The sequence below is a fragment of the Calidris pugnax genome, unplaced genomic scaffold, assembly GCF_001431845.1.
Source record: "Calidris pugnax isolate Ruff unplaced genomic scaffold, ASM143184v1 scaffold13, whole genome shotgun sequence".
NCBI lineage: Eukaryota > Metazoa > Chordata > Aves > Charadriiformes > Scolopacidae > Calidris > Calidris pugnax.
This window is the reverse complement of record NW_015090810.1, coordinates 11550652-11569120: the sequence shown is the minus strand read 5'-3', so window position 1 is coordinate 11569120 and position 18469 is coordinate 11550652. Positions and strand designations below refer to the sequence as shown.

The window sequence follows — 18469 nt, the reverse complement described above, 5'->3', positions numbered from 1 at the left end:
CTGTATTAATACCAACTGTAGGCTAGCCCTTAATTAGTGTGGCTTTGATGAGAGCAGAGGTGAGTTGGCTTACGCAGGCTGAGGACCACCAAGATTTGTGACCAATTTGATGCTTTGCCATTGTCCTCTTATCCTGTGGCAAATCTGAGAAAGGGCTTTCAGGAGAGAAGCTTACAGCAGAGGAAGAAGCACTATAGGCTCCTTTTGCCTAGAGAAGTCTTACGGTATGTGGAATGTATCCTCCAAATAATAATAGTCCTTCATGCAATAAATCCACATGGGAAGCTGAGAAGAGGTCTGCTCACAGCTCCCTTTGGGTGTGGGATGGTACTTCCTCATCAAGGAAGCTGAGACATATGCTGCTGGAATTGTGTTATCTGAGCAAAGATCAGAATGGGGAGAATCAGAGACGTAGTTCAGTGTTGTGGTCTAGGTCTTGTCTGAGATGTGGAGATCTGACCACAACCCAGCAAATCACTGACTATGTTCCCAGCAAAAAATAGCCGTTACTGTCTACCTCAGAAGATGCTCTCCTGTCCTAAAGGCAACTTTGAGAGAACTAGAAGAAATTCAAGGCAATTTAATTCCTTAGATTAATTAACATAAGGGCAATTTTAGAGAGGCAACTGCAACCACCTCATAGTTGTTTTCTTTTCTAGAGAATTCTGGATTATGGTTTCATGCAGTTGGGAACTGTGCCACGTAGTAATATTTAGACGCTGTTTATATGGAGGTGGGACAGAGGGAAGTCTGTCTCTGGGATGGGTGTGTAGGGGGAGATTATTTTCATGAACACTCAGATATGAGGTAGAGATATATCATTAATTGTTGCTACACCTAACTTGTGCTGTGCAGCTGAGGAGCCATTGCCTTGATAATAGTTGTTATTGCTTGTGTGGACGTGAGGCTGTTGACTTCATCAGGAGTACTGCCTGTAAGTGAAGCAGAGTGCATGCCTCCTCTGTGTGCCAAAAGTTTATCATGAAGTGAAGGCAGAGATAAATGTCTCCATTTGCTGTTGACTTGGAGAATTGGAGGAATTAGGCAAGAAGTCCAGGGTGTATGGCTCCCTTGCATTTTTATGTTACATATGTGATTATTTTAATATCATACTGAAATTTTGGCAACACCTATGAGATTTGGGTTTTGCATTTTTCGCTTACCTGGCAACTAGTTTGTAGTTGTCAAACGAGTTTGCAAAAATAAAAGAAGGGAAAGATATTTTTTAAGTTTATTTTCCTAAGCACTTGAAAAAATCCTTAATTGATGCAATACAGTTGAGTTGAAGACAAGGTTGGACACCAGAACTGTGACTGCAATCTGGTATTTTTGGTAGAGAACAGAGCAGGATGAACTTTTAATGGAGAGTGAGAGAACAAATGCCGTGAAGTGAGGTTAAGCCTGTGGTTACTGTATGCAAAGAATCAGCCATCTTTTTTTAGGTGTTCAGGTGGCTAGTGGAAATGAGCTGAATCTGCTCTGGTGTGGCAGAAGAGGCATGTTCTGAGACTGCTGATACCTGTCCGTGACAGCTGGGAAGCATTCACCTCCTGAGATTACTGTATCTCCGGCTGAAAGTGGCTTGTGATTTCTGTCAGAGGTTGATCTAGGTGTGACAGCCCTTTAAGGTTTAAATCAAATAATAGGTTGGCTTTAAATGGGCATGAAGCATGTCAGAAGACAGTATGGCATGGAGCCACCAGTCCCCTACTTATGAATATGTCTTGAATGTATGAATTTTTGTTGATGGAAAAACCCCTAAAATTATCCCAATACAACCTTTGATAGTGGAAATTTCCAGTGCAAGTATTAATTCACTGCTGGACATGTTCTCTGATAAATCAGATGGTCTGAGAGGAAAGTATCCTATGAAGAAGATGGAGAATTGGTTTGAGATGATTGTAAATTGTCTTGTACAGCAAAGGAAAAAATGCTGTTCTTCCCAGTCCGTGCAAGAGAAGAGTGATCAGGTCTCTGGTGGGCTGGGAACCTGCTGTGAAGGTGCAGTGAGGCAAAGGACCCATGGCTAGTGTGTGCAAACAGTTAAGGATGGACTTGTGGCACTTACCACTTAAGTAATATCTTGGTATTTCCCATGTTGCATAGAAAAACATGTACTGCAGTTAAACAATATAATTTTCATATGATTTTTTTTCTTTATCCCAAATTGTGCTCATAAACCTTTTTCAGAGTAGGCTTGAAGGTTGTATCCTCCTCTGCTATTAATTGCTATAGCATTTTTTAACATACTGACAATATGCTGACTTACACCAACTGAGAATATAGACCTGATTGTTTTACGTCTAATTGTGATAGTTTCTGTCATGGTTACTGAACAAAGAAAAATGATAGTGTGTCAGAATCAGAAAACCCCAATTAGAGAAGCAGTATCTGGATCCTCCAAAGGCTAGTGTGATCTAGAGCTGGTTATTCTCTTGTTATTTAAGTATAGCTAGTTCAGTATAAGTTTGGTCAGTACTTTAACTCAATGAGAGTTGAAAAAACAGTTCAGTTGAAAACAGTTGAAACAGTTGAAAACAGTTGAAAAACTGTTCAACGTATGCAACTTCTGTGTGCTCAATTTCTTATAGGCCTTCCATAAATTATTATTAAACAGAAAAGCATATTTTTACTTTCATAGGTAAGAAGTCCAACTGATTTGAGTATATTTTCCCAGTTTAATACTTTCTTACTTTGTCCTCAAAAATAAGCATTTTTTTTCAGCAGGTACTTGAATAGCTTTTTGTACCCTGCATTGTCTGTATCAACATTGCAATTACTTAATCTTGTCAGGAAGTACTTACAATTGTGGTCACGGCCTCATTCAATGGGTAACTGAACAAAAAACTGGATACTTGGACCTGCAGCAAATTGATGTTTAAATCATAGTGTAAAGCACATAGATAAACATTTAGTATTTAATCATCTGTTAAAATGAAATGCATTTTCAATTCTCGATTGTTTCATATCAAAATGAAAAGGTAATAAATGTCAAGATTTGATTTCCCACCCCAATTCCGCTTATAAACTGTGTTGGTAACATCAGTTTTCTAGTGGTGACATCTTTTTGGGAGCAGGAAGGTCACAGTGGGCAGTTGAACAAAAGCTTTTGGTAACTGGATTTCCATGGTTAGAGTTTGTGCTGGGGTTCAAAGATGCTGCCCTTCTCTGCACTGCTATTTCATGACTTTTATTTTTCTTTCTCATCCCACCCAAATTAGGTTTTAGAGGATGTTTTAGGAATGATGGGGAACTATACTTGCAACATATTCTTTTAGAACATGGCTCTCTTTGTGTTTTCCCTCTTTCTCTTTAGCTGGTAATCTTAAGCTGAGGAAGGAAAGAAAGCTTCATACTTACAATGTTTAACATTTATGCTGGCTTTGCTTGTTTGGCTTGTTGTCGCAGTCATGGTCATTTCCTCCTTGGAGCTTTTACATTTGGTAACCTGGATTTCTAGTTCAGGAAAAGTTGAACATCCCGTGGCCAGCTCCCTGAAAACTGTGTTTTGTGTCCAAAAAATGCTTTCAGAAACTAAGGTTAGGCTTGTCTGCCCAAGTTTAAGCATGTAGTAAATTGCCTGATACCACAAAAACTATAGAAGTTAGTGCTCCCTCACACGGTGCTTATCATAGTGAGAGCTCTGTAACCAAGTGCCTAGAAGTTGGTTTGATTTTTAGATGTCATAAGTTTAGTCACTGTGCTGAAGATGCAGCCTGCGTCTTTCATTGTGTCTGTCTTCCTGCCATGATTTTAATTTGCTATATTGCTTTTTTTTTTAATTTGCATTTTTTGACTTTTGGTTGTGCATAAAAGACTAATAATAACTCTTTTATTTTATAGGTACTAAGTCACATGATCTACAATTGATAATATCAATGTTAAGAATGGATGGGGAGGAAAACAAGAAGAGAGATGATGTTGATGAGAGTTTACAAACTGAGTTGACAGAAGAATCCCAGAGAAATACATCAGGAGAAAATGCTGGATATGACTCTTCATCTCAGCAGAAAACAAGGCTTATATCGGATGAAGTGTTCAGGGACCTTGAGAAGAAAAGAAAAGAGAATGGCACAAACGAAAGGACACTGTCAGGATCGCCAAACCTAGATGTTGTTGAAGCAGACAAACCTGAAAACGTCTCCAGAAAAAGAAAGCGGAGTTCTTCAGAAGACATGAAAGATAGTGAAAGGAAATTTCATGAAGTCATAGCTGGAGAAGCAGGTAGTGTAGAAGCTGGAGCTGTAAAGAAGGAAGGAGTCGCCTGTTGTCTTGGTGATGACATATTAAATTCAAATTTCCTGTGCCTACATTGTGATTTCAAATGTGCTGATGGTGCCATATTGAAAAATCACAAGGAAAAGAAACATTCACAGGAGTTGCCAGCTGCTGTTCCGGATAAGTTATCTTCTTCAGAAGAAATCAGTGTTGGCTATACAGTTGGAAACACAGATAAAGATCTTAAAGGCAAAATGAGTGATCACTGCTTACCTTCCTGCTCTGATATGGAAAAACATAAACCAGAAGAACCCTCTAAACAGTCCAAAGAGCAAAGGTGCCCTCACTGTAGTTGCACGGCTGAATGTAGTTTAACATTACATACACATGTTAAGCAAGATCATGAGAAATCCAAGATGTTTTGTTGTGACCTTTGTGGTTTTCAGAGTGCTGAGGAAAATCTCCTAAATTCTCATTTCCTTGGCAAAACACACCTTCGACGCCAAAATCTTGCTGCACGGGGAGGATTTGTACAGATATTGACAAAAAAATCCTTTAAAAAACAGCAGTCTACTGCAACCAAAGAGAGGAATGTCAGAGCAAAACCTGGGACCACTAAATTAAGGGCAAGAACTGCTGATGCAAAAGAATTAAGTGTTTGCAGTGCACTGAAAGGCTCAAATGTAAACTTGTCTAAACAAACTGATGGCACTGAACTTGTTGAGATGATGCCATCTTCAAATGTTCCCAGTGAAAAAACAGGTACTATGACAGAAGAAACATTGCTTTCTTCTGGTGTAGAACAAAATTATGAAGTCTGTACTGAAAAACTGGAAATAACAGGACCCTCAGAAAATATCTTGCAGAAAACAGAACTCCCTCCAACTACCAGAAAGCTAGTTAGCAGTTTGAACGTGACAAGGAGATTTGACAGACCGGGACATAAAAGAAGCGTCTTGTTAAGGTCTTCATTTGCACAGAGTAGGTCTTTTAGGTTAAAAAGGCAGGTTAAAAGAAGGTACAATTTGTTGGGTAATAGTAAGAGAGGCAAGTCTGAAACTCAGAGAGTACACGTGAAGCATATCTCCAGCACACCTGGTGATCCAAACCCTCTGTCACATACAGAATTAGAAATAGATGCTAAAAGTAATTGTAATACTACTTCAGAAATTCAAGATCTTACTGAAGATAAGCCAAATACCCTTTCTTCCAGCACTGCAGAAACTAAAGATTCTGATGTTAAACTTGCTGCTGATCATGGTGTTCTTCATAGTTGTATTGATTGTGGTCAAGTTTTTCAGAACAGAAAAAATCTGGAAATTCATGTTGCAAAGCTTCATACAAAAAGGATCCAGTTTCATTGTCAGATGTGTAGTTATTCCTCTGGAGTCAGGGAAGACATGAACCAACACTGTCAGGACAGTAAACACCAGATGGGTAGTTGTAGCTTTAATTGTCAGCTCTGTTCATTTACCAGCTTGAATGTGATTAGCCTTCGAAGCCATATGAGTGAAGTGCATAATATGTCCCATAGTTGTCCAGCTTGCCTTCTTTTTTTTCAAATGGAAGAAGAGCTGATAAATCATCAAAAAAGTGAGAAACATGATGGTTCATTATTTCAGCAAGCTACTCCATTGAATAACAGTGATCGGACCTTGCAAGTGGAGACTTACGCTGACTCAGTATCGAACAATAGCCAAAATCTTGCAAAGGAAATGGAAGTATCAGTGAAAGCAAAAACTCCAGACTCTTCCTTCATAAATCACAGAAACGAACTAAAGCATTCTGTTCTTAATAAAACCCAATTTCAATGTAAGAAGTGTTTTTATAAAACAAGATCCTCCACGGTTCTTACAAGGCACATAAAACTCCGACATGCACAGGAATATCACTTCCTTTGCAAAGCGTGTAATCTCTACTCACTGAGTAAGGAAGGAATGGAAAAGCATATCAAAAGAAGCAAGCACCTTGAAAATGCTAGGAAAAACAACATTGGACTACGTTTTGAAGAATGTATTGAAAAGGTTTGTGTTGGTGTTGGTGGTATTAAAACAGTGGTGGATCCTTCCGTTTCTGGGGGTGGCAATACAGAATTGGATAAAGAAATTATACATGTTTCGTCCTCTTCTGCGGAAAACATATCGAGTAATAAGGAATACGTTCCACTTGATCAAAGGATTGGTGAAAATGAATTGGTTTTAGCTAATGCACCCAAAATAGGGAAACCTAAAGGCACTATTTCTAGAACATGTACACATTGTGGTCTTTTGGCCTCCAGTGTTACAAATTTGACCGTTCACATCAGACGAAAGCACAGTCATCAGTACAGCTATTTGTGTAAGGTTTGCAATTATTACACTGTAACCAAAGGAGATATGGAACGCCATTGTGCAACCAAAAAACACAAAAGTCGTGTTGAAATAGAAGGACGTGGAAAACAGAACTCAGAGATCATCGTGAGCCCTGAAGGAAGTAATTTGGAATCCATGAGCAAGAAGGTTAACAGCCCCACAAATGCTGTGTATGAACATGTCGAGGATGGTAGCCAGTCATCAGATTTGGAAAATTCTGTCTTAGACAATCAGGAAGTTGAGCAAGGAGATGCTGAGCTAGAAGTTGTAAATGCCAGTAGGCTTCCAGATTTGGAGCATACTAGCAATCCATTAAATACAAACCAAAGTATATTTCTGGAATCAGCCAGGGCTACTCAAGATGATGACCCGTGCTTCCAGAGAAGAGCAACAGGTGCAAACGACAACAAGTGCATACACTGCAGCTTCGTTGCTCATTCTTCTTCTTCCTTAGAGCTGCATGTGAAGCGAAAACATACAAAACAATTTGAATACTACTGCATGGCTTGTGACTACTATGCTGTTACTCGCAGAGAGATGATTAGGCATGCAGCAACAGAGAAACATAAAATTAGAAGAGAATCTTATGTTTATTCAACTTCTGGGGAGGAAGCAAACACGGCAAATATCACTAAAGAAGGCACTGCTTTGTCTCAAGAGGAGCACCACCACAGTGGTGGAGAATCGAAAACTGTTTTAGGTGAAACAAAATGTGCCAGTGACGCAGCAGAAGGTGATCATATAGGTGAAAGCTTAGCTGAGTGTACTGTCTTAGATGAAAATGCATCTTCAGGAATGCCTGAAGGTGGCAGTTCCCAAAATGCAGTGGAAGGTGAACTTGAAGAGGAGTCTAAAAATGGAGGAGAAAACCTTTTTTGTGAAGGATTACAGCGAACTCCTCAAAAAGATAAAGTTGTTAAACTTGACAAGGAAGTATCCATTAAAGAAACAGGTACTTGTGAGTTGCAGAAAAGTAAGGGTGGTCAGGAGCTGCTCAACTCAGGTGGTGATTGCACTGCAGAAAATCAAAATATATCAAGCAGTACAAACTTGAATTCAGGAGAAGGTGAGGAAAGCTTTGAAGCAAATAGAGACAACCCTGAAGTAGAGTGTAGAAACACAGACATTCTCAAAAAAATATCACTGAAAAAAAATAACCCGCTTATGCTAACTCTTCCAGAAACAAGTAGTGCAGTAGAGCAATCCAATTTTGCTGGAAACGTTGGAGAAACGGTACAAAATATACATAGTTTAGAGGGTGACAGAAGTTTCAAAGAGGATCCTACTGGGGAGGAGGAAGAAGCCCTTATGGAAGCACAACATGAAGCAGAAGTAACTATAAATAACAGTGTTTGGGAGGCAGATGGCTCAACAGCTGAGGGCATGCAAGAAAGTAGTAATGAGGCTTTAGGAACAGTTATCAGTGCTGATGATAAGGGAAAGGCAATGCAAAATTTTGGCAAGTTTGATTCTTCTATAGTGAGGTTAAAAAGCCATCAAGATGGGGAGGCCACTGACCATTCTGCTGAAGGCCAGATGCCCGGTGGAGTGAAAGCTGGTGAGCTCACAGCGAAAGCAGACCCTTCACAAAGTGGTGGGAAAAAGAAGAAGTCAGAAGGAATTTCCCTTGGGGAATCGACACGTATTCGCTGCGATGACTGCGGTTTTCTAGCAGATGGTTTGAGCGGACTAAATGTTCACATAGCCATGAAACATCCTTCAAAAGAGAAACATTTTCATTGTTTACTCTGTGGAAAATCATTTTACACAGAGAGCAACCTTCACCAGCACTTGGCCAGTGCCGGGCACATGCGGAATGAGCAGGCAAGCGTGGAGGAGCTCCCCGAAGGAGGTGCTACCTTCAAGTGCGTGAAGTGCACGGAGCCCTTCGATTCAGAGCAGAGCTTGTTTCTCCACATCAAAGAGCAACACGAAGAGCTGTTGCGGGAAGTGAATAAGTACATTGTGGAAGACACCGAGCAAATAAACAGGGAGAGGGAAGAGAACCAAGGCAATGTCTGCAAGTATTGTGGGAAGATGTGTAGAAGTAGCAATTCCATGGCCTTCCTAGCTCACATCCGTACCCATACAGGTATGGAAACGCTCATTCAAACAGAGTGAATTATACCATTGGTCTTTTTCTGCTTGTTAGTCTAACATTTCTTATGAACTGGCATTTATATCGCCTGATGAGCCTCCGATGAAATTAAAAATTACCTAGAGGGGTATGAAAATACAGTGATCAAAGGGCAGAAAATGAAAGAACATTTTTAGCACAGTCACCCTTCTGCTTTTTTGTTTCATATAGAGAGATTTCCTTTCCTATAATCTAAATTATAACTATTAATTGATTCTTAAATGTGTATAACGAAGCAGTGGTGATTTGAGAGAACAATTAACTGTTCTTTCTAACTTCCTCTTCCCCACAGTTGTTTAATATCCAAACTGTTTATTTAAGTTCAGTTCAGTTACACTTTCAGCATTACATAATGCTTCAGGATAGACATTTGATATTACATCATTCCTCAATAAATACCAATAAGAAGCAGCAAGAGGTTTTTGTAGAAATAAGTTACAGGAATTGGAATTGGTCAGCCTTTTTGGAAGGTAGCATGTAATGCTGATGTGATGCACAGGGATGTAGCATCTGATTTAGTTCCTGTGCTGATCACACTTTCAATTCATTTTTATGTTTAATTTTAAGTGGAAAATTTAAAAACATTTTTGTAGAAAAATGCATAAGCTGCAGTTCTAAATTTATGTAAAAATTCACTGCGATGTTTCTATAAACCTGCCATACATTCTTTATTTTAAATAGACAGCTTTTCTAAATCACTGAGCTCTGCTTAGACAAGTGGTGTCTCCATGGTTGAATTTATGAGTGGATTTGAATAATAAATTCACATTTCAATGAACATATTTTCATTAAAACTGTAAGGTTTATTTTACTGTACTTTTAAATAATGGCTTATTATGGAAGCTATAGTTTAAATTCATGCATTATTTGAAACTTAGTGCATGGTTACAAGGAAGAGAACAAAAAGGTAAGAAAAAAGAAACATAAAAGAATGGTAATTCCTGGCATAATCCTAAAATAGTTTTGTAAGGTTTTTTATGAAAAGGCAAGGGCGTGACTGGACAACAAAGTTTAAAATTAATCTTGGGAAACACAGACGTTGTATTTCAAACCTTTCAAAGTATTTTACTATAACTGCGATATTCATGTATGCCAATAACTCACATACTTAATACTTTCAGCATTACTTCTATCCTGTCAATAATGTAGTTATCTGTATTGCTTCAGCTAATACCCAACTTTGAATGCAGTGTTAAGTCTTTAGAGGGACGCTCGTGTTCACATGGTCAGAACAGCTGTATAAGCCCTTAATATGCCCTCTTATGGCAGATAAAACTGAATAAAACTAAGGGGGAGGATGCTAATGGAGCTCTCTTTAGAATTCTTTATGCAACTGTCTGGTCAAGACATGTTGCTTATAATTGATGTGTCCATTACTTGAATTCTCTTGTAATTATAGTCAATAAGTCTTGTAAATGTGTTAAAGCTCACTAAAAGCATACAAATTCAAGAACAGAGTAAGGCTAATAATTTAAAATAATCAATGTAGGCATTTCAGCACTTAATTTCCCTTGTGTGTTGATAGCTGATCATTCTTAATCCATTAAGATTTATTTAGTCGTTTACAATGCAAAATAGGTTTGCACTGGTCACTTGTGCCATTTGAAAATGTCCACCAGGTTAAGTGCAGAATGTAGTCCATTAGTCTTCCTTGACTATATGTATTAATTGCATTTAAAATCAAGTTAATGTGGATGTGAAAGTGAGGTAACTATCAATATATGACAAAGCAACCCTACTTACATAAGTTACATCATTGATTGTAACATTTAGTAAAAGTTAGTGTACTTTTTAACATCTTGTGTGTAGGTCTTATCATGAAGTATATTTTTATTGTGCTGTTGGATAGCTAAATATGCAAAGCAGTAAAAGAATACATTTCATTTTGCAAGTCATTTTTCAGTGGTGCTAGCAGAGGGGGTATAGAAGGGTTACAGAACAGAGCTTTATCTGCCCTCTTTCTCACAGCACCTTTAAATGAAATGCTTTTGCTTTTGCTTTGCTTATTCACATAAATAGTAATGTGGAGACTTTTATTAATAGTTAATGGGAAGAAGGCTTTCTCTTCCAATCTGTATTTTCATATTTCTGATTGCCTTTGTGTCTTATAGAACCTTTTCTTCCAATCTGTATCACAATGGATGCAGTTGAGTAAGAAACACATATTTTTGTGTTATTGGGAGTGGTGGCAGAGGGAACTGACCTACTCCACCAAGTCTATATACACTGGCTTGTAACATTGGTGAGGAGAGGTACAATATTTCTAGCTTCTCCTCTGTTCCAGGGTAATGCCAGGCACATAATAGGAGCAGAGCTCCACATTTTCCCATTTATTGTCCTGATTATGTGCTTTTTTTAAAAAAAACATCTTTCTTCAGCATCTAGATATGCATATGTAGGTTTATATATGTATCTATGTGTAACCATATCCAATTCCTTGCCTTTTTTTTTTTTATTGAGTGATCGGTGATGGTTTGGGGGGCAGAAGGGAAGGGAAAGTTGTAGAAAAGTAGAACTAATCATTTCCATTAATAGAAAGATAATGTTTCAAAATACCGTTAAATAATGTAGGAGATTTTCACATTGCAAATGAAAGGGAAGCTTTGCTAGAGAGGAGATAACAAGTAAGTCCATCACATGTTGACAAGTGAAAATGAGGAAGTGTAAAGAAAAATAAAAGGAGTAGTAGAGGTGGAAGACTTTTTAGTTTGCAATTGATGCAGGTCCCATAAACTTAATTAACAATCAACATCTGAGGAAAAATCACCTGCAACCACATCATCTTTCTTTCGTTTCTTATCAAATTTCTCAGTTAATGGAAGGTTTGCTCAATGTAAGTGCGGTATCTTACTCCCCATGTCCTAAACATGGGAGGCAATGGTAGGATGATATTTCATGTGGCTCTGCTCACTTTGCATTGGGCCTGAGCTAAGGACACACCAGTTCCTGCAGGTGGAGGTGGTGTTGCCTTTGACTGGCTTAAAGCTGAAACAGTGAATTTTTCTTACAGTTTTGGGTCTCTATTTTCTTAGTGTAAATTAAGGACTATGAACTCCAGTCTTATCTGTAAAACCAAAGCATGGATGTGTCTGTCTGTCGGAACTCTTACATTTAGTCTATTTTCAATCTGATGGGCATTTTTGGTTGTTTGGTTTGGGTTGGTTTGTTGTCTTTTTTTTCCAAATTCTCATGTTAAGAGACTTATTGTTTACTGCTACCAACAGAAAATACACACTTTGGTTCCATGCCATAACTTGTGGGTAAAGTAATCCTCTGGCTTTTTTTTTTTCTTAGTAGTTTGGTTGAAAAGATGCTATATTGAAAGCATTTTTGTCATTTTTCTGTGAACTAAAAGCCAAGTGTGAATCCAATAGTATTTCATTTAACACAGCATATGAGAACCATTAAAGTTTGTGATAATAGAAGTATGGCTAAGAAATGGTTAATTGCTTCAACATTGTTTCAGTTAGCCTTATGGCAAATACAGATTTTTTGCCTCATTAGTTTAACTCTTATCTAATGTCTTAAGTATAAAATTTTAGGTTGTTCCCTCCAGGAACATACTGGAACAAGTTTGGCACCAGTAGCCTAAAAGGGAGATGCCCTGCTTTTGTTTCAGGTGATAAGTACTGACTGGAGCCTGCCAGCACTTAAATTTTCATAGAGTTTAAATGGAGATGTTACCAGATATTCAGCTCGGGACCTGAGAAATAAATAAGAAAACCTCAAGGCCTCAGTGATTTTTGGATGAGAGCAGTCAACAGAATAATACATTTCTGTATTGTCAGCACACTGTAGCTACGATTGGTCTGAACTCGAGTTTTTCACAAAGGAGTCATGTAAATGGAAAACAGCAAAGGTCTTGTATGGAAGCCCTGCGGGACACCTGCAGTAACAGAATGAGGAACGAATTTACAATTTAATCAGTAGGAGAGAAACTAAGGGAACATAGGATTGAATCCACATGGTATTTGAATTCTATGACCAAAAAAAAGCAGTCTAAACACCTACATTTAAAAAAATCCTCTTCAGCTGTGGCCTTGATGTTATTAATTGTGCAATTAGTCTTAAGATCATAAGTTAAAACATCAACTTTTAATAATCTTTTATTTAATGCAAAGAGAGGCTTTTTTTTTTTTTTGCATGGGTCTCTTTATAGAATGCAGTGTTGATTTGAAATGTCACCAAATTAATGATTAATTTAGTTTTATCAGGATCATTTAAATAAACTGGGGTTTTTCAGTGTGATTGATAGAATGTGATTGCTGTTAGCTGCAGTCTCAACCTGCTTTTGACATTTAAACATATAAAGCTGACTAGATATAACCATTCAGGTGCTAAATATATTTTACATCTACTTCCAACAGTAGAAATGGAAGTATTAAGAGATCTGGCTTCATTGTCATTGAACTGTGAAATATTCAACCTTGTCTGCCCGTGCTTAGTACTGTTGACTTTTTTATTTCAGTTAGAAGATTAAAATTAAATGCTTCATTTTTCGTCAGCTTTTGGGAATTAAATTGAAATTTAAGACTCTAAAATTTTTTACTAAGATCCTCAATTTCACCAATGGATTCTTGGAGGATGTTCTGTTTTCAAGGGCAAAGCAAAAAGGTTCATTGATCAAGTATGATATAGTGTAACATTTTTCTTACCAGAGCTCTTTATGTATATTTATTAAAGATCACATATTTCATATTATGCTTAACTGTATTGGAAGAAGTACTTCACAAAACATATACGAAACATAATATGGAGACTCTATGACCATATTGTACTTACTTTTAACTGCAATTCTATGATTTTGATTTATTGATTTTAGGATTTAGTGGTCAGAAAATTGGTCAGAAAAACCAGCATGTTTTAGAATGGTGTTGCTGAGTAATAACATGAGGACTGACATTTGCCCAATTTAACTATTTCAGTAAAAAGAATATTTTTTCCATCCTCGAGAGAGGATCACTATTAATTAAGATAGACAAATAATTTGATTTTTTGCTGACCTGATGTGATACAAAAAATGGGCTGGTACTTCTTCCTTGGAGAAATAATTTCAGAGTTCTTTGGTCTGCAGTAGACATTTAATATTAAAGTTTGTTCTTGAAATAAATAATAGCCAAAATGTCAATACTTCTGGTTTGCAGAATAATCATAAATTCTTGACCATAAAACAGTCATAAAGGCATAATATTTTATCCACTGTATATTCATACATTGCATGTCATTACAATAGCAAGGTGATGAATCATTTTCTGTGTGTGACAGAACAAATCTGAAATACCAATGCTAATGTGAAATCTGTTCAAAGTTGGAAGACTTGTAAAATTACTTTACTTTAAATATATTTGCTTAAAAAACAAGTACATTTTGCAGTTTACACCAACATCAAGCCACTTTAAGACCATTACCTGAGTTTCAGCATTTGGAAATGGGGAAAGGTGTAGGACAAGTCTTGCTGTCTTGTTGACAGGTTACTACCTACTATATTGTCTTCTCATTTTAATATTTTGTGGGATTTTGAAATAATAATAAAAAAAGAGTAAATTATATTGAAAGTTAAGAAAGTAGTTTCTTTGATCTTGAACTTAAGGAAACTTTAATGAGTAATGTACAGCGTATACCGTCTGTGTCCTGGGAGTTATAAATTTATGTACAAGATATTTTTTTTGTTAGGCAAAAATCTCAAACAGGTTAAATGTGGGATAGGCTCTTTTAAAGGTTATTTTTCCCCAGGATTTTTATTTCTTTAACTGTGGGTGATATATTATTCTAATTCAACTCATATCTTATGCTAAATTTTACTTAGGATCAAAGCCATTCAAGTGCAAGATATGCCACTTTGCAACAGCTCAGCTCGGAGATGCCAGAAACCATGTCAAGAGGCACCTTGGGATGAGGGAATACAAGTGTCATGTCTGTGGGTGAGTAAATTGAAACAGTCCCCACCATGGTTAACCAGGAGAAGAGTGCAGGATGTGCATTGTTTCAGAACTGAAAACTGTGATGTGAGCAAGAGTGGCTAAAATTATGCATGCATATCCTCCTTTCCATTGTTATGGTAAATTCCTTAAATACAGTTATGACATTCTTTTCCCACTTCTAATCCTGCACTGAAGATGAGCAATTTTATGGGCTACAAGGTCAATTTGAACCTGTAATCTGTAAATTGACTAAATTATAGGATGTTCATTCACATTGCCAGGGAGAACTGTAAATTCCATTTAAAGACATAAAAAATATATAATATAGACTTTACTGTGTGGGGTTTTTTCTTTTGCTATACTGTTATAATTTTAGTACCATTAACAGATTTCTGGACTCCGTTAGGGTTTTCATTCTTTACGAAAACAAAACACAAGACTGATTTTTCAAACAAACGGATCTAAAATATTGCCGGCATAAGACTTTAAAAATAAATTGAAGTCTTTTATGTATGCTTGTGTTCTTGTTTGTGACCCCAAAAATCTTGTTTTTCTTTTTTACTTAATCGTTATTTCCTCAGAAGAATCGTTCATAATGTTTAATTGTCCTTCAAATGTGTTGCATTTAATAGGAGGCATTGAGACTCCTTAATGCAAAACTAATTAATTTAGCAGAAATGTTTAAAAGGTTTTAAAATGCCATGGCATATATGGTACATCATAGGACATTCAAAGTTGGATTTTAATACCCTAGTTCTGATTAAAAATATATTTTAATGTTATTATGCTGGAGAAATTAACTAATATATGCATCATATAAAAACATTTTACTCAAACCTATGTAACCTGCTATAGCAGTCTTCTGGCTAATGTGTGGAGCAGCGCAGGTTCAATTAGATGATGCAGTGCACACATGAATGGTGTGGTGTGATGTTGGGGCTAATATTCAGCAGGAGGGGTTATTTTAGCCTTAGTGTACCGATCTACTGCAGGACAAAGTGAGTTACACATTTTAAAGGACAAGTGAATCTTCAGTTGAAGATGCAGCTGAGTGATTTTCACTGATTGATCTCTCTGTTTTTCAAATAATTTTGCATGCAGCATTATGAGATACTTTGGGTGTTTTTACTCACTTAAGAGAATTAATTGCTGACTTCTTGAGACAAGAAATAAAAATGTATGAGCCTAATTCTTAAGTCCACTGAATATCAGTAGTAGAATAACTTCTGCTACGCTGTATTTTGCAGCATGTTTAAAATGAACATTATGCGTGGTAGGCTGTTTTATATTGTTTGAAAAATCTTATTTACTATCTCTGCTATATGAATTGGCAAGAATTTGGCATGGAAGATAGTTAACAACTACAGATCCACAAAACTGTTTAGCTAAGGCTAAGCTCTGTTCTTTAGAAGTTGTCAGCAAACTTGACAGGAGTTCTTTATTCAATTCCCTTTTAACTTAAAGCGAAAAAAGCATCATATTATTTAACTGTGTTATCGTGAGGGGAAAAGTAAAAAAAATCTCAAAATAGCTAATACTCTATCTTTTATAAAAAGAGAATTAAAATTATTAGGATTTGGCACAGTACCTCAGTTTTTAAAAAACTCATTCCTTCGCTTCAGGATTGATGTGTTCTTAGAATCTGTCTCAGAAATTACAGAACTCTTGGTTGCAATTCATGATGGTTATGCAAGAGAGAGAATAAAACATGTATGAATGATTTCAACCGTGGACTGAATGTTCGTCACTTTGCTAAGCTGATTGCATACTGTATGTTGCTGACACCTCGTACCTGGTAGCCAAATAGGTACTCATTTTGCATTTCTGTGTAGTATTGTATTGCTAATTTTCATCAACAACATGAAGCTGTGCTATTTAGATATGGCAAAACAATCGGCTGAAGAGACATATAACACACTACCCTGTGCTCACAAAAATCTGATTTATATACCTGTTTAAATAATCATCTCATCATTTCACTTAATGTGCACCAAAAATGTATTTTAAGAATTATACATTAACACTGATTTAATTGGAAAAGATATTTTGCTCTGTAGCTAACAGTCCTGAAGAACTGAGCAGGATTTGAAGAAGAAGGAATGACCAGAGCTGTTTGAACTGTAGTCCAAATAATGAATATACCATCCTTAAATGTGGAAGAAGAGAAAAAAGTGTAATAGCCTGTGCTGTATTTCTGCTATTTTAATTGAAAGGATTGGGTAGTGTGTAGGTTAAAAAAATAAAGTAGCAACATAAAAAAAAATTAAAATTGCTAGGATTGGCTATCGGATTAGTGGCACTATAGAGCATTGGTACATTAACACCACTGACAATGTCAATTCATTATCATTGATGGCTAAATAATCTTAGAAATGCTCAGTGGACCTATTAGTTCCTGAACATAAGCAGCTCATGCTGCATTTCTTCATTAGCTTTAATTGCTATAAATTTTACCTTTTTAAAAATCATGCTTTAAAAGGTGAAGTGATCTTTCAGGAACATTAACTCTGTAATTTTGTCACAAACAGAAGGTCCTGCACTATGTTTTCTTTTCTGCAGTAGTTAATATTCTATCCTCTGACTTTTAGATTCATAGTAATAAGCCCTCTGCTAGTTGCGAGGATAAATTGTGTTTCAAAAGCTTTTGAATCTGCTTGGGCACTTTTTAAAGGTGAAATGTCAGTGCAACATTGTGGTGTAGCGTAGTCTCAAAATACCACTTTCTTTTTATCAATACAAAAATTCTCTGGAAATTTTTTGTCTTAAAAAAAAAACAAAGGCCAAAAGCTGTATCTGTGGTGTTGTTTTAGGAAGGGTTTGCTGTGTCTCAGTTTTCTAAATGATCCTCGTATTTACATGATACAAAGTACACAATATGTAATTCACTTAGTTGTTGAAAAAGGCAGTAATTTTGCTGTGTTGTTTTATTTTTTTTTAATTGAAGTTCAGGGTTTGTTTTTCTTCAGCTGCACAGCAGAAACTACATGACACAGAAATTGGACACCGCTAATGTTTTAACATTTGGAATAAACCGTCTGCTACTCATTTCCTTATCGCAGATGTGTGTTAATTGTTTTCTTTTCCATACCCATGGCTGTAAAATATATCCCATTATTTCAGAGGTAGTATCTATTTTCTGTGGGTAGCAAACTGCTGCATATTTGAATTAAATTTTTGAAAGTCTGGCTCTGAAATTGGCTGATACCCTGGGTTAGATGAGCAGATCTTGGTTGCCCAGCATTTAAAATTTTTGTTTCATTTGCCTGGTGAAATGCAGTGAAAATGCTTATCACGCACTTTTCAAATTTTATGCCTCAGGTAGAACATGAAAAATGCATTGTTCTGCACTTGAGATTTTGAATAGAATTTATAGGCAATGTTTGATTTAAAAATGCATCTACTATTCCTTTGCCTTTTTCTTGCCTTTGCCTTAAGAAACAGAATTTTTGGGGATGTAGTTACATGTTTCAAGTAAGAGTGGCTGCTGCTTTCTTTTTTTTCCTCTCCTTTTTGACTTCTTAAAAATCTACTGAGGAAGATGGGTATAAGGTAGGTTTCGATTTTTAGGAAAATTTTTAGTATTTGATACGTGCGCATAAACATTTTTTATTACCTTCTGTTCCTAAAAATTGGAAGGACATTTGTAGTAATGTTTTTATTATGTTTATTCCGTCTATAGTATTCCATATTTAGTAGTCAAGAGCTTTACGTAACAAAGCTGTTTGTGTACACAAAAGAATTTGGAGGGGGATGGAAAAGGTTGAGTTTATTTCTGTATTTTGTAGAAGTAGTTGTGGGGTCCTTTTTTGGGTGGTTTTTTTTTTTTTGCTTTGTTTTGTTTT

General features: G+C 36.5%; 1 protein-coding gene across 1 annotated transcript in view; it reads left to right on the top strand.

The window, feature by feature from the left end:
- Positions 1 to 3851: 3851 nt before the first annotated feature.
- ZNF407 (zinc finger protein 407) overlaps positions 3852 to 18469 on the top strand; it is a 314312-nt gene continuing 299694 nt past the window's right edge. The window contains exons 1-2 of the mRNA XM_014938760.1: positions 3852 to 8661; positions 14513 to 14627. Of these exons, the coding sequence (XP_014794246.1) occupies positions 3879 to 8661; positions 14513 to 14627 (4898 nt within the window). The 5' untranslated portion in view covers positions 3852 to 3878. The remainder of the gene's footprint in view (positions 8662 to 14512; positions 14628 to 18469) is intronic.